This window comes from Chelonia mydas, chromosome 2, assembly GCF_015237465.2.
Source record: "Chelonia mydas isolate rCheMyd1 chromosome 2, rCheMyd1.pri.v2, whole genome shotgun sequence".
NCBI lineage: Eukaryota > Metazoa > Chordata > Testudines > Cheloniidae > Chelonia > Chelonia mydas.
The window spans coordinates 253,923,181-253,938,133 of NC_057850.1; the positions used below are offsets into that span (position 1 = coordinate 253,923,181).

The following is a 14,953-nucleotide window of genomic DNA, read 5'->3' on the forward strand; positions in this document are numbered from 1 at the left end:
TAATTTGCAGTGCATCTTTACAATGTAACTCAGTTATATTATCAGCTGTTATTGTAAGATATTAAGCCATACTACACCTGATAAACAATTGTAAAAAATGTAACAAACTAAAAAGAGTATGATGAAATAACCATAGTTTAGATCGTTAGAAGGAAAGAAAACAAAATTAAATTAAATTATATTAAAAGTTCAAACTCAGTAAAGTAGAGATTGACCAGATCCTCAGAGGTCAAGGGTGGCTTTTGCTTTGGCTTACTATAGGAAACAGGCCAGCCATAAAAGTCAGATGTGGGTTCAAACTCTTCTGAAATTCTTGGGCGTTTAGGATCTGGGCCAGTCTTTACTGAAAATCTCAGACCCTTTTGCAATTATCATTGTTCATCCTTTGAGTGCGAAGATGACCATGACACCACCGATTGGTTTGGTTTCTGTGAACACAGAGTAGCTGATCAGGCCAATTTGAGCTTTGAACTGTCTGTGGCACATTGAACAAGAGATGCCATCGTGGGTTGCTTGATTAACAGCTAACATGCTGCTGTTACGAAATTTACCCTGCAGGTACTTCTGCTCTGCCTCAGCAGTTCTCCTCCACTCACAGACTTTTGCTCTAGTATGGATGACATTTCGCCAAATAGAACTACCATGAAGAAGGTCTTCCCGGAACTCGGGGTCTGTGCTGAAACCCTCCAAGGATAAACTTGAGGGAGTTTTTGAAATGTTTCCTCTGGCCTCCCTGAGAGCACTTTCCCTCCTTTAGCTTGCCGTAAAAGATCTTCTTTGGCAGTCACTCATCTGACATTCTGGTGACATGGCCTGCCCATCTCACCTGTGATTTCATCAGTGGAGTATGGATGCTTGGAATGCCTGCCCGTATGAGAACCTCAGTATCTGGAACCTTGTCTTGCCATCTTATCCTCATCAGTTTCCCCAAACAGCCCACGTGAAAGTGATTTTGTATAATTATCATAATAGGCATTTGACAGTGGCTCCTTTTAAAGCCAGCTCACCAAAATAAAGGCTGTTTTCTGACATAAAATCTAGAGAGAGACAAGAATGTATCTGCCACAGATTATCTTCTCTCTGGCATTGAATTGAAGTAGGTAGGTAAGGACAAAAGGGGAGAACAAATTAGGAATTATCAGGGAAGGCAAACAGCTGATTGAGTTTGAACATAGTCCTGCACTGGTTTCCAAGACACAAGAGGGACAAGCAGCATTCACAGAGGTTACAGATCAATGCAGGGAAGATGAAGATCAGACTAGTTGTACAATGGAATTCAAGGGAGGACGGATTATTTGACAGATAACTAGCACAAAGGAGTTCACATACCTGGGCACCCCAATTAGCATAGATGGAGAGGTAATACATGAAATAAATACATAAAAGAGCCACATTTATTCCTAGTGCAATCATGGGCAATGACACTGGTTTCAATAGAGTTGCATCTGTTTACAGCAGGGCTGAATTTGTTTTAATAAATAGCAATAGATGCATGTAACTGATTCAACAAGATTGGGCAAGCAGAAAACTGAAGCTAAAAACTCGAACATCCTGCAACCATAATTTCATTATGTTGCATGGCTGTGAGATTCTGTGTCCGATTGAAAAACGGAAGCATTCCCTCATAGGAAGAATGCTTTGCAAAGCTCATGAGTATAATATCGTAAGATAAGTTAAGGTGCAGTTCAGGAAAACAGTACGCTGGAAAGCGTACAAGAACAGAGGTTATTTTGGTTGGGCCACATCTATCAAGATGTATAATGAGTAAATGTAAAAGCAAGTCCTAAAATATGGGAACACAAGTGATGGATAGTCAGACCACAGAGAAACGGATAAAGCATGTTTGAGAAGGATTCATCTCTGCTGAGTAGCAGAAAGAAATGTTAATGGTTGTGTTCCACAGCCAACAGAAGTTGTGCAAAGTATACTCACCTTTGCCATGATGCCTGCAAATCAGTCAGCAGTGGCTAGGCTGTTTGGTCTGCTGCTATTTCTACTTAATAGGGTTGCCAACTCTGACTTAAGCTATTCCAGGAGATCTTTTTTCCCCCAACATGCCAATGTCGTTTTCTTAAAATATCCTATTAAAATCTCCCGGATTGCTTTCCAATAGTCACCGGCAGATCAGTGCTGATTCCAGAAGACTCCAGGCCAAACCTGGAGGGTTGGCAACTCTATTACTTAACCTAATCGGGACGGTTTCACTGTTTATCTTGTTGTCATCCTCATTTGTTTGTTTAATACACCCTTTGTTGTCTTGGTATGCTAATAGATTCAAAGCTCTTTGGGGTAGTGGCTGCTTTTTATTCTATGTCTGGGCATTGCCTAACTGACTGGGGCCTCTAGGAAATAATGTAATTAACAGTAATAATTATGATGATCATGATGTACATTGTAATCTGTGAACCCTTGAAATATCTATATCTCTGACCCATTAGAATACTTACTCTCTGAATGAATGTGGCTTGTTTCTAGCTAATTTGCACAATTTATAAGCATTATATGAGACGTGGCATATGTCACTTCCTACACACAAGTGCTTGTCACATGAAACATAAGTAGTAAAGTATAAAATAAAAGATTTCTCTGTGTGAAGCAGAAGTAATGCATGGAGCCCATGACCTATGCTACTCATGAACTATCCAGCTCTGGCACTCAACAAATATTTTTCTGGGTTGTCCAGCCTTTCAAACCAGAAAGATAACACTCCAAGCACAGGTCTGTCATTGTTACCTTTCACAGTCAGGAATGCAGATGTCACAGCATCACTAGTCAGGAACGTCACCCTGCAGTTGTCCTGGGGAGTGAGGTTCTTCAACAGGAGAAGATGCCTGCGTCCATTTTCAAAGTAAACCATCTCAATGTTTTCTGTGGTTTTGGCAGGCTCATCATCAATCAGCCAGTTGTAATTGTAGCACTCTGGTTTGGAAAGGTAGCACTCAAACAGAGCTTCACCACCTTCCATGGCTTCCACATTCTCCAAACCCTTGACAATACTGTTCTTGGCTAATGAAAAAGGAAAATGATCAACAACATTAGCTATTTTGCTTACACACTTCTGAGTAATAGTGAGCCTTAGAGCACACTATATAATTCCCATCACCTGGAAGCTGATATGAGATCATATGGGGAAAGTTAGCTTGTGGTTTCTCCTTTTAAATTTCAGTGGCATCCAAACACAACATGATGTTTAAAATACATCCACAACAGCGATGTGGTCTAACAAGTAGTAAAATAACTCTAACCCGGTGTTTCCTTCTGGCTTTATTCAACATTTATCCAATAGCCTGACCTATATCTTTATAAATGAAGGATGAAATCACATTGTTTGTATGAACTGAATAATTGTTTAATGGAAGCCAATACAAAAAGCCTTCCACAGTCCAAGAATATAGGGTATAACCAGTTTCCTTTTGTGTACAACAGGAATCCTCTTGCCAACCTCCACCATATATATAATTAACATCATAGCTAGAAAGATTTGAAACTGATAGGGAGCTCATCTTAAAATCTTACCACCTTTTATACAAAACATGTCCTTATCTCAGCAGCAGACTACTGTTGGTCAATGCATTGATATTTGTAATCTAAGCCAACAAGAGATTTTTCAAATTGTACTATTAAAAGCCATTTGCAAAATTACAATTTATTGCATCGGCAACAATTTTTTAGTAGTAACTTTCTAATTATTACCAAATTCTTCTGACATACGTCCAGGACCTGATTTTCTAATCTGAGTGTCGGGGGCCGGGGCCATCGTGTGTGCAGAAATGTGCACAGATGTGCATGACCCATTTGCACACAACTACTGCAACTGCATGCACCAAGTGATAGTTGCACACAATTAACCAATTTGATGCACATATCCCCAATTTGTGTGCACAACCAGGTTAATTGCATAGACACATTAGGCACACACTACTGTACACATTTATGTATGCTGAGTTGGGTGAGCACAGTTTAGAAGCTGAAACCCACAATGCTCACATGAGTTATATACCATGGTCCTCCTGATCAACGTTCTAATATAGCACCAGAATAATGGGCCAATCAATCCTGTTTAGTAACCACATCAATCATTGTAACTTCTAACCCACGTGCAATTGCTTTTCACCTAGAAAATGTATTCCCTAGCAAAGCCAAATCAGTTTTTCTGAGGTTCCAGAATTTTCCAACTTGAACGTTTAAAGAGAACAATGGTCTTGTGCCTAGGGCAAAGGACAGGAGTCAGCAGCATGACTGCATTCCTGTGTAAATGTATCTATGTCATTTAATTTCTCTGCACTCCACTTTCCACATATATAGAATGTTGATACTTACAGATCCCTGCCCCCACTCCCCCCACCAGGGCGTTTTAAGACTACATCCATTAATACTTGGTAAGTGCTTTTAGACCCTAAGATGGAAGGAGCTACCAAAGTGCAGAGCATTATAATCAATAATAATATGGCTTTTTAACTGAGAACCATCTCACAGTTCAGAAACCAAACAACAGCTCAGAAACCAAATATTTCTAACCATAATAGCGTACCCAGTAATTGAAAACAAGAATTCCATGTGCAAATAGCAGAAACCTAGTTATTAAAACATTATATCCGCTATGCTCTACTGTTGTTTGCTTTGATCACTTGGATATTTTGGTTTTTTAAAGGCTTTAAATGGCAGGTTGTGGGTCACGTTCTGTAGTTGCTCCATGTAGGTCTCCCACTGAAGTCAAGGAGAGTTCCTTACATGGAGCAGCTGCAGGTCAACCCCCTCAGTTAGTTACTACTGGCAAACGTATGGTAGTTTTCTTGGAAGTATCTTACACACCATCAATTCTAAGACTGAGATCAGGTGTCTTTCACCTTACATGGGACACCAAACGCTAGATTGGTCTTTATGTATCTCAAAAACCCGTGCAGGAAGATTTTCAAAAATGCCTACAGGTTACAGCATCACAACTCCCATTTAAGGCCAATGGGCCTTGTGCTACTAAATCTATTAGGCCTTTTTGAAAATCATCCCTGTGATGTTTGGACAATTATTTTTTAAAATATATTCATTTCCACTCTGTCCTAAATTGAAAATAAATAACTACAATAAAGACTGCGTGGCACTTGCATAGCACAGTAATGGAGGCAATACAAGTACCTAAGATAGAGACTGAAAATAGTGACTCTTGAATGCAGACTCCGAGCAACTGAGTCCAAGACATATATAAACACAGCTCTGTTAATTAGACCAATAAAGGTTACATATGGGGCCAGATCCTGATCCTACTAAAATCAATGGCAAAACTCTCATTAACTTCATTGGAAACAAGATTTAGTCTTTGGTGGGAAAAAATATAAGAACAGGATACAACAAACCTTGAAACACTGTTTTCTGTAACCTAAGAATCAAGCTGCTCTCCTCATCTTTTCTATCACAGACACTTAACTACACGTAAAATAATATTTCTATTGTTTTTCCACTTTTTCTCTCCCAGGGACACTTACAATATTTAATTTCAAATTACATGAGGCTTTACAAATTATTATTTTAAATAGATATAAAACTCAAGGAAGGTGAGCTGTAGATTAGATTAACTGAAAATAAAAAAATACAATGCCATTTTATCCTTTAGTTAATTTTTTAAAGCACTTTGTATGTGAAAAACACTATATAAAAACTATTATTTTTCAAGTCCAAGAACGCCACATCTGCAGCATGATAATAATTCAGCAGAACATATCCCATTTGATTAGTGCTACCTCCAAATTCAGTTAATTGGAGAGCAGGCATGATTACCTATACGCGTTTGGAACCGTAAGTGGGCATGAAATTGAACTAGTTGCCAACTTTATTTTGTACATTTTCACATTCAACTCATGTTATGGCCAAACATGTTTCTCATTATTATTGATATTGGAATGAACACCCAATGACTAGGTAACGATTTGCCACTTATTGTCAGATGCGGCTGTGATTTGCCACTTGGTTGCTATTTGGTCCCCTTAGTAGTCTTCCTTTTGTGCTGGAAGACCTCACCTTGAACATCAAGCATAGCCACAACTTTAGTGCTTCCAGCTTCACAAGAATAGATGCCACTGTCTTCTGGAAGGGCAGGTTTAATTTTTAGCTTGGCTACATTCCAGTCCTGCTCGATAATGACTCGTTGCCCATCTGCAGAAACTTCCTGATCATTTTTCTTCCATGTGGCTTGCACTGGCCTAGAGTACTGGCATATGAGCTCTGCTGTGCCATCTTCATCAACGGTAATGTCCTGCATGGGACTGACCACCTCAATAGTTGGATCTGTCAACCAACATGTCAGGAGGGACATGCATTAGTGGATCCTTATGGAAAGGGCAGCTTAGATTTTGTCAAGCACAGAGCCCGCGTGGAATGGGAAGCAAATGAAATGAAATTACAAGCATAAGGCTGCCCAGATGCGCTACAGGCTAGCAGGTTTAGCGTTTGCTTGTGTCAGCATCAAGCCGCGTGGAAGCAAACAGGGTATATTAGGATAGCTGTACTGTCAGATAGTTCAGACCAGTGGTTCTCAAACTTATTTGATTGGGCCCCGCTTCTTTGTGTCTGTAGTTGCTTGCGTGCTCCTTCCCCCGACCCCACAAGTAGATATACTGCCACCCAGCTCTGAAGGCAGAGCGGAGAGCAGCAGCCCCTGCGCCAGCAGAAGTACGGGTGGCAGCGTGAAAGGTGATATTTGTCAACATCACTTTTCACAGCAGACTTAGTGTCCCATTGCCACCCTGACTTCTGCGCTGCTGCTGCCACCCCAGGTGAGGGATTGAGTGGAGGGGAAGGAGAGCCCAAGCCGAGGTGGTGTGGTTCCAGCTATCCCCTTTATTCCTGCCTCCCGGGTGTGCACGGCCCTTCTGCACCAGCCCCAGCCACCCGGGGCTGACAGAGCTCTTAAATAAAATCACACAGCTCACACCTCCCTTGACACATTTGCCCCATAGTTTGAGAACCCCTGGTTTAGCCTAAATAACTAAGACTTATACTAAGATTCTTGAAGGCTATTTTTCTTTGGAGGGCATCCACTGGGATTTTCTCCCTCTCCGTCATTTGCTCCTCACAATGACACATATCACAGGAGCCCTCGTTCCACCAAGGAGCACGGAAGGTGGCTCACGCTCAAGTATGTCAGGGCTTCTCAGAATCTGTCAGGGGTGGAGATAGTGAAGTGGGATGGGCGAGCTGCCTTGAGAAGATGGTTGAGTGACTTAAAAACAGAAAAGTCAAAATGAACATATTCAGCAAGATTGGCTGGGGTTTAGCTGGGTGACTCCAATTAAACTGGTAAGTCTGTGCTAAAAATGAACCCCAGTGTGATTATATGTTCATCTGATTAAATCTGGCCAGGAATTTTCCAACAACAAACCCATAGCTTCCAACTGGATGTGATATGATGGTGCCTGTACTATGGTACTTTTGATGCCCAAAAGAGAGCAGCAGCGGTACTCAGGACTGTCTGAAAGTTCATAGGAGCCTTTCTCTACGTGAACAATCTGTGAAAGCTACTTGAAATTAAACGTATAATCACATTAGGCATTCCGGCTTAGCACTGGTCATAAAGTCTGTCAGAAACCCACACGCAGTAAGGCAAGCATGGCACTACAGCTCGGCAACCCTATTCTGGACCTTCCAAAATATCATGGAGAGGGCACTCCACAGAAGAGAAGTGCCCAGTTTTTGACTGATCTTGTGTCTGTCTGTGTATAAAACAAACGATTGCATGTAGCCATCTAACTAGTTGATTTGTAAAGTCAATCATGTAACTACAGTAGAACCTCAGAGTTACGAACACCAGAGTTACGAACTGACCGGTCAACCACACACCTCATTTGGAACTGGAAGTACGCAATCAGGCAGCAGCAGAGACAAAAAAAAAAAAAAGGCAAATACAGTACAGTACTGTGTTAAAAGTAAGCTACTAAAAAATTAAAGAGAAAGTTTTAAAAAAAGATTTGACAAGGTAAGGAAACTGTTTCTGTGCTTGTTTCATTTAAATTAAGATGGTCAAAAGCAGCATTTTTCTTCTGCATAGTAAAGTTTCAAAGCTGTACGAAGTCAAAGTTCAGTTGTAAACTTGAAAAAACAACCATATCGTTTTATTCAGAGTTACAAACATTTCATTGTTACGGACAACCTCCATTCCCGAGGTGTTCGTAACTCTGAGGGTCTACTGTAGATAACTCAATGTTACCATTAGTACCCATGGCTCATTGAATCTTGAATTGAGGAACCCAAGAAATCCTGCAAATGGTCCTGGTAGCTGACTGCTCCCGCTGAGAAAGGTGATACCCATGCCCCTGCTGTTGAATTTTGATGGTCTTTACTTTCTTTTAAAATATCACTGCTGAAGATAGCTGCTATGGTTATAGGCATAATACAATAAAGTAAAGGAAGCAAAACTGAAGATTTTGCAAGCTTCAAAAGCAGGCATAGGGCATCCTCCTAGATGCTACTTTGTATTCCCCCTCCATGAGAGTATTTGCAGGCGATAATATTTATTGTATATATTTGACCAAAAATCTGAATGGCAATTGAAATAGCAGCCTCTCAGCAAAGCCCTTCTCCCTGGGAGCACAGCTATGCTACAAAGGACTTGGTAGGTGTGAAGCTATATAATCAATTAGGTTAAAGAACTAGTAGTCACTGAAGGTCTAGACCAGAAGGAGCCTTTATCTTAAGAAGCAGAACTCATTGCAGCCTCGCTAAAATCAGGTAAACTGGACCTGTGAGAAAATGCTCCTCTCAACAACGTGTGCATTTCACGGACGTTAATGGAAATTATATGCATGCTTTGGCATGCAAAGGCAGCCCAAAGATGTCTGCTGAAATCCTCCTGCTCGGCTCAGTTCTGTTCCCTAAGGGCTTTATTATGGCTTTTAATGGCACAGCTCCCCTCGTGAGAAATGTGATGGCAGCTCCTGAGGCCGTTCTTGCTGCTTAGGGCTGAGGAGTTGGTGGTGTAACAGAAAATTGATGAAGTGAGCTGTAGCTCACGAAAGCTTATGCTCAAATAAATTGGTTAGTCTCTAAGGTGCCACAAGTACTCCTTTTCTTTTTGCGAATACAGACTAACACGGCTGTTACTCTGAAACCAGAAAATTGATGGCCATTTCAGATTGCGATTACACATCTCTGACTAGTCCTGTTTTAGTTAAAGGACACAGCTACCCAACAAGGCAGAGGATTTTAATGGAAAGAGTAGCTAACCTGCTACGCCTCTTGGTATGTGGCTCCCTTCCAATAATACAAGAAAGACAAAAATAATTTTTTTCTCAGTGCAAAAGCAAAGTAAAGTCTCGGCTTTTCCCGAGAACTCTAAAGGACGGTGTATGTGCAGGGGATTTCTTTATTGTAAAGTCTGGAGTTCAGCTTTATTTGCAGTTCATGGCTACCTTTACCAGATCTAAAACAGCATCAAGTCAACAGCCACAGAACGTTCTCACTACAGTACTAACCAGCAGTACATCGGTAACAAATTAGTGGGCCCAAGTCACCATTGTGTTACTGCAATTTTAGGCCTGTGTTATTCCACTGCGATCCATCCAGGCACCCCGACTCGTTCTGCGTTCCCATGCACAAGAGCTCGCTGGCATCGATGTTGATGGAGTTATGCCGTGTCCACACTCCAGCCACACAGTGATGAATCAGGCCCAATGTCTGCGCTCGCGTGTCTTGTGGAGCAGTAGCAGCGTGATGGTTATATGGTATTGAAGTGGACACAGTGGCAAAATGAGGACAGACACATGCATGGAATTAAGCCGCAGGCTGCAACTTTAATTAAACTTTAAGATGGGAAGGGGCGCTATCCACCCATCCCCCACACTCTCCTATATCATGTGTTTAATTGGTTCCAGTGCCGGGGTTCCAGGGCTTCCTACTATATGACCCATAATGTGTGGTATGTTCTCCTCAGCCTGCCCCCCAGGACTCAGCTCATTGAGTCCTAGCACCCTGCCCTCCTCGACAGGGTAAAGCAGGGTGGGGACCTCAGTGTGCAAGGGCAGTGAGGTCTCTCCCTAGCACGAGCCCAAGGCTCATCACCAAAATCCAGGTCTTGTACCTCTGGGAACTGTTCATTTTATCCTTTTAACCACACTGGAAACCAATCGCAAGTTGCGACGAATAAACACCACCACTCCAGTACCTCAGCTGGGTACTAAAGGGTCCTGCTTAATCCACTGTGCCTTGAACATGCTGCAAGGAAGGCAAAAACTCCCTGGTCCTACACCAGTTGGCCTATGGGAGAAAAATTCCTCCCTGACCCCCTAAACAGGCCATCGGTTAGACCCACAGCATCTGTCAGGCCAGGTTCCCATGCCTAGTTTGAGTGGGTAGGGTGGGCTGCTGGAACAGAGCCGAAAGATGCTCCACATGGCCCCCACACCAGGTTAAATAATGGACACTGGGGAATGCTGGCCAATCAGCACTCCTCTCTCCTGGCTGGCCAATGGGTGCCAGAGCCTCACGGGGGGTGGGGAGCTATCTATTGTCTATTGGCGAGTGTCTCCCTCCCTTGCTGCTGGGGCTGTCCCCCTTTCATCGCTGGCCCCATCAAGTTCTCCCACTCATTAATGTGAGTGTGTGGCATTTATGGTAATATTCTTGTATGGTCCTGGGGAGGACACAACACCGAGGTACCACAATGGTAAGATTAAATCCTCACCATCTGTTTCCAGAGTCTGAACAAATCCTGACTGTGCTGCCCGGTAAAAGCCACAGGCCTGATCCTACAACCCTTACTCAGCTGAGTCACCCTTATTCACAGAAGTAGGTCTGTTGAAACCAACAGGTCTACATGCATGAATATGGACAACTTGCATGAGTAAATATTGCAAGCCTGGGCCCTATCCTAGAGTCCACTAGTTATGAAAATATTATGCCACTGGCAGAATACTAACAACAGTATTTTGGAGGAATTTCATACAGGTAACCAGAAGGCAGGAGTGCTAGTATGGAGAGTAATTTGGGGGATGGACATCTGCATCTTTCTAAAAAAAAATACCTTTGATTAATAATTTAGCTGAAGATATGAGGGACCCAGCTCTGAAAGTCACAATCCCCGAATCATCAGACCCCAGGTTCTTTAGGGTCAAAGTGTGGATTTTTCCATCTCTCACAGCGATTTCATTCACAGAGCTGTTCTGAACGGGAGATCCATCAAGCCACCACTGTATGTTCTGCACCCCCAGGTGCGAGAGCTCGCAGGTGAAGGTGGCCGACTCACCCGCAAAGACATCCATGTTCTTTAAACCACAAACTATCTCTGCTTCCTCTTCTGTATAACAGAGCAAGAAAACGGGTACACCAAAGGAAAACAAAGGACAAACATATACACGTTCCTTCCGCAGAACTGATCTAAAGTACAGTTCTTAGATTCTGTGAACTACATTCAAACTGTCCTGCATAAATAAACTTGTCACACTCATTCAGATAAACAATGCACTTGCCGACAAACATAGTGGGTTTGTTCGGACATACTATTTCAATATGAGGACAGTCTAAGAATTTCGTGATCCATTCATGATTTGGTGTCCTGTATGGTGTCATCTGCACTGATATTGTAAACAATTTAAGCCAGGGATCTTCCCTGTGATTTAAGTACTGTGTATACTTACAATGCTATAAAATAACATAATAATAATTAACAACATGGTATTCAATATCTTCATAGCAGTCACTCTAAGCAAATAGTCATTTAAGCAGGTGCTGTTATACCATTTTACAGACAGTATGGTCATTGTTTTTGAACTCCATTATATGATAAATATTGGTCCATATTCACGCTTGGTATAAAAGTGTGCAACATCACTGAAATCAAGCCAGAAATTGGTGGAGTTGCACCTACTTACATCAGGACTAAATCTGGCCTGTTGACTGAAGAACCACCTGTTTGAACTCAACCAGAAATGTGAGGTAATTTGAAATGATTTATTCTTACCTTGCACGTACACAGAGCCTGTGGTCATCTCATACCCAGTGCTACAGGTGTAGGGTCCGCAGTCCTCAACCTCCAAGTCATGAATAATTAACTCCACATTGGTGCCATTCTGACGCATCTCATACTTGTCACTGGGCTGAAGTACCAGCGCTCCTTTCCTCCACTCCACCAGGGCATCAGGTCTGGAGATCTCACACCGCAGGACAGCTGTTCCCCGTTCTTCGGCCTCTATGTTATGCAGCTCTTCTTTAAAAAGCACTGGTAGCACTGCAGTGGAGAAGCAATTACTGCAGCAGTGAGAATGCTCAAGTGTGAATTACTGAGGCTTACTGAACCAGCCCATTAATCACAGCCCCCCTTCTGGCCACCTCTCTCTGGGTAGTTGCTAGTTGTGGCTGAGAGAGATGGAAAACTATAAATGCCATCCCACTACAGTGCTTCAAGTTGCACTATGGCCAAAGCCCCAGAGGGACTGGCCACTGACAAAACAATAACAGTAGATCATGGTTGTTCAGTGCAGAACGAGGAGGAATGGTCTCAAGTTGCAATGGGGGAGGTTTAGATTGGATATTAGGAAAAACTTTTTCACTAAGAGGGTGGTGAAACACTGGAATGCGTTACCTAGGGAGGTGGTAGAATCTCCTTCCTTAGAGTTTTTAAGGTCAGGCTTGACAAAGCCCTGGCTGGGATGATTTAACTGGGAATTGGTCCTGCTTCGAGCAAGGGGTTGGACTAGATGACCTTCTGGGGTCCCTTCCAACCCTGATATTCTATGATTCTATGATTCTATGCAGGGCTGCTATGAATTATGGCTTTTTAAGGGGCCTGTATTTGGCCTTCGTTTTCACACCCACAGTTTTGTGGCTACAAGCACCTATAAGCACAAAGATGCAGGTGTAAATGATAGTATTTGGACATCTAACTATCTGAATTGCATGTGTAATGCAACACCCCTGGGTGGGTCATCAGTAACAGATACTGCACCCAGCACTTCTGGAGCTGGCAGCTTAAAGCCAGTAGCAAACTCAGACCTCTAATGGCTTAGCCATTAGAGGGAAACAGAGTGTGACATTGCATAAGTGTGGGTTGTTATACAGGTACAATCAGGGGATACTGGTGGCCATTTCTAAGTCAATATTTGCTAACTTTTAACATACAGCAGTATGTCATATGCAGCAGTATTCCCCCATTCTAAGTATAGGGAAATACTCTTATCTCAGATAATGTCACGTAGGAACAGTCAGCAAATCTCAATTTCATAGAAGCTATAGTTTATGCCTACTGTCAATAGCTTCTGCAATTTTGTTCCAGCATCCAGTTGTGAGATTCAAAATGCAAGTGCAAGAATAGAAGTGGTTTTTAAAAAAGTTTGGTCCACCAGGTACAAATAACTGTGTAGTGATACCCTGTATCATTGTTATAGTAAAAGGAGATTTGCTGGCAGATAAACGTTACAGATAATTCTATTTTACCAATTTTGGAGGACAGCCAGGGCCTTTATGACTATTTACCACAAATCAAACCTTTTCCTACCTTTTACTAGCAGTGCTGCAGTGGTTTGTTGATCTCCTGAATCACATGTGTACTCCCCAGCATCCTGAAGTTCCACGTCATAAATAAACAGCTCAACAAAAGTCCCCTCTTGCCTGAGCTCATACTTGTCACTTGACTGCAGCACCACATCTCCTTTCCTCCATTCAACTGGAGCACTCGGTTTTGTCAGCTCGCAGCGCAGCGCGGCCGTACACCCTTCCTCGACTTCCTCATTTTGGAGCCAACGTTTGAAAAGCACAGGTAGGGCTGACAGCATGAATTAAGCAAAACAAGAGAGGAGGTTTGTTTTGTTAAAAAATGAACTGATAACAGCTTGAACAATAATGGAATTCCTGAAGACAACAGGTCAAATTCTGCCTGCATTTACTCCCAGTCAGGGTGTAGGAATGCAAACAAGGATAGAACCTGGCCTATAGTCATGTCAGAATTGTTGATAGTTCTCTGGTAGAGCAACTATTTGTTGTTAGTTAGTAATAAAGTTTTGCAAAGTAGTTTGTACTGGGGGATCATTTAATATCTGTGTCTTTATAATTCAAAATGATGAAGGGATTCCAATGGGAAAGGGCGGTTTGGTTTTACATAATATTGGTCAGGCTTCAGTTCTGTAAAAAATCAGAAGAATGTCTGATTCAAATCCAGGTTCAATTTATCTGAACCTCCAAAGTTTGGGTAGTGAGGTCTGAATTAGTCGCTCCAGTTTTGACCCATCTCTATTGGTCAAATCTCTACTAGCTAAATTTGGTTTGCAAAGTTTTGTCAGTCACATTTGGGGTGATAACCAAAATAAGACCCAGGGGCATTTTGGACTGGAGCTCTATTTATCTGAAACACAAGATAGTTTTAACCACTTTTTTAAAAAACGGAGACTAAAATTGTCCAACAAACCATCATTTCATTTATAGTACTTATAAGAGGCTTATTTTTAAATGAGTAATGCTGCAAATCTACATGTAGTCCATTTTCAAGGTAAAATTGATGATTGCCTATACATTCAATAATCTCTACCACTGCAGATGAATAATTACTAGAGATGAGCAAAGATCAGAATTTCTGCCCTGTGGCAAATTCTGATATTTCAACATTTGTTTTCATCCAGAATTGGAGTGCAAAATCAAAACAGGGATTCGTGTACAACAAAAATTCTGAAAAAAATTGATTTGGAAATATAAAAATGTTCATTTTGACATTTTCAACCAAAATGAAATGTTTTGACATTCCTAAATCAATATGTTTTGTTTCAAGTCATGTCAGCATCGAACTGCATCTGTCTAAGGTGCCAGTCAATGTTGTGCCCTCATTCTTCCTTATTGGCTGGGTCTCTGGCTTGACTACAGGTCCCATGTTTCACTGCAGTCTTGTGACTCATCCTGCACTACTCGGCTAAATTAGACGGGAGATCATGGGAGATGTAGTCCAGTTAGGGAGCCCAGCCCATAGGAGCGAATGGGAACACAG

The 14,953-nt window shown here is 42.0% G+C and overlaps 1 protein-coding gene across 1 annotated transcript in view; it reads right to left on the reverse strand.

Annotated features, from left to right (window-relative positions):
* Window positions 1-14,953, reverse strand: part of OBSCN (obscurin, cytoskeletal calmodulin and titin-interacting RhoGEF) — a 281,809-nt gene that overhangs the window by 110,747 nt on the left and 156,109 nt on the right. The window contains exons 69-71 of the mRNA XM_043541677.1: window positions 13,478-13,744; window positions 11,945-12,211; window positions 2,734-3,006 (exon numbers count right to left, since the gene is read on the reverse strand). Of these exons, the coding sequence (XP_043397612.1) occupies window positions 2,734-3,006; window positions 11,945-12,211; window positions 13,478-13,744 (807 nt within the window). The remainder of the gene's footprint in view (window positions 1-2,733; window positions 3,007-11,944; window positions 12,212-13,477; window positions 13,745-14,953) is intronic.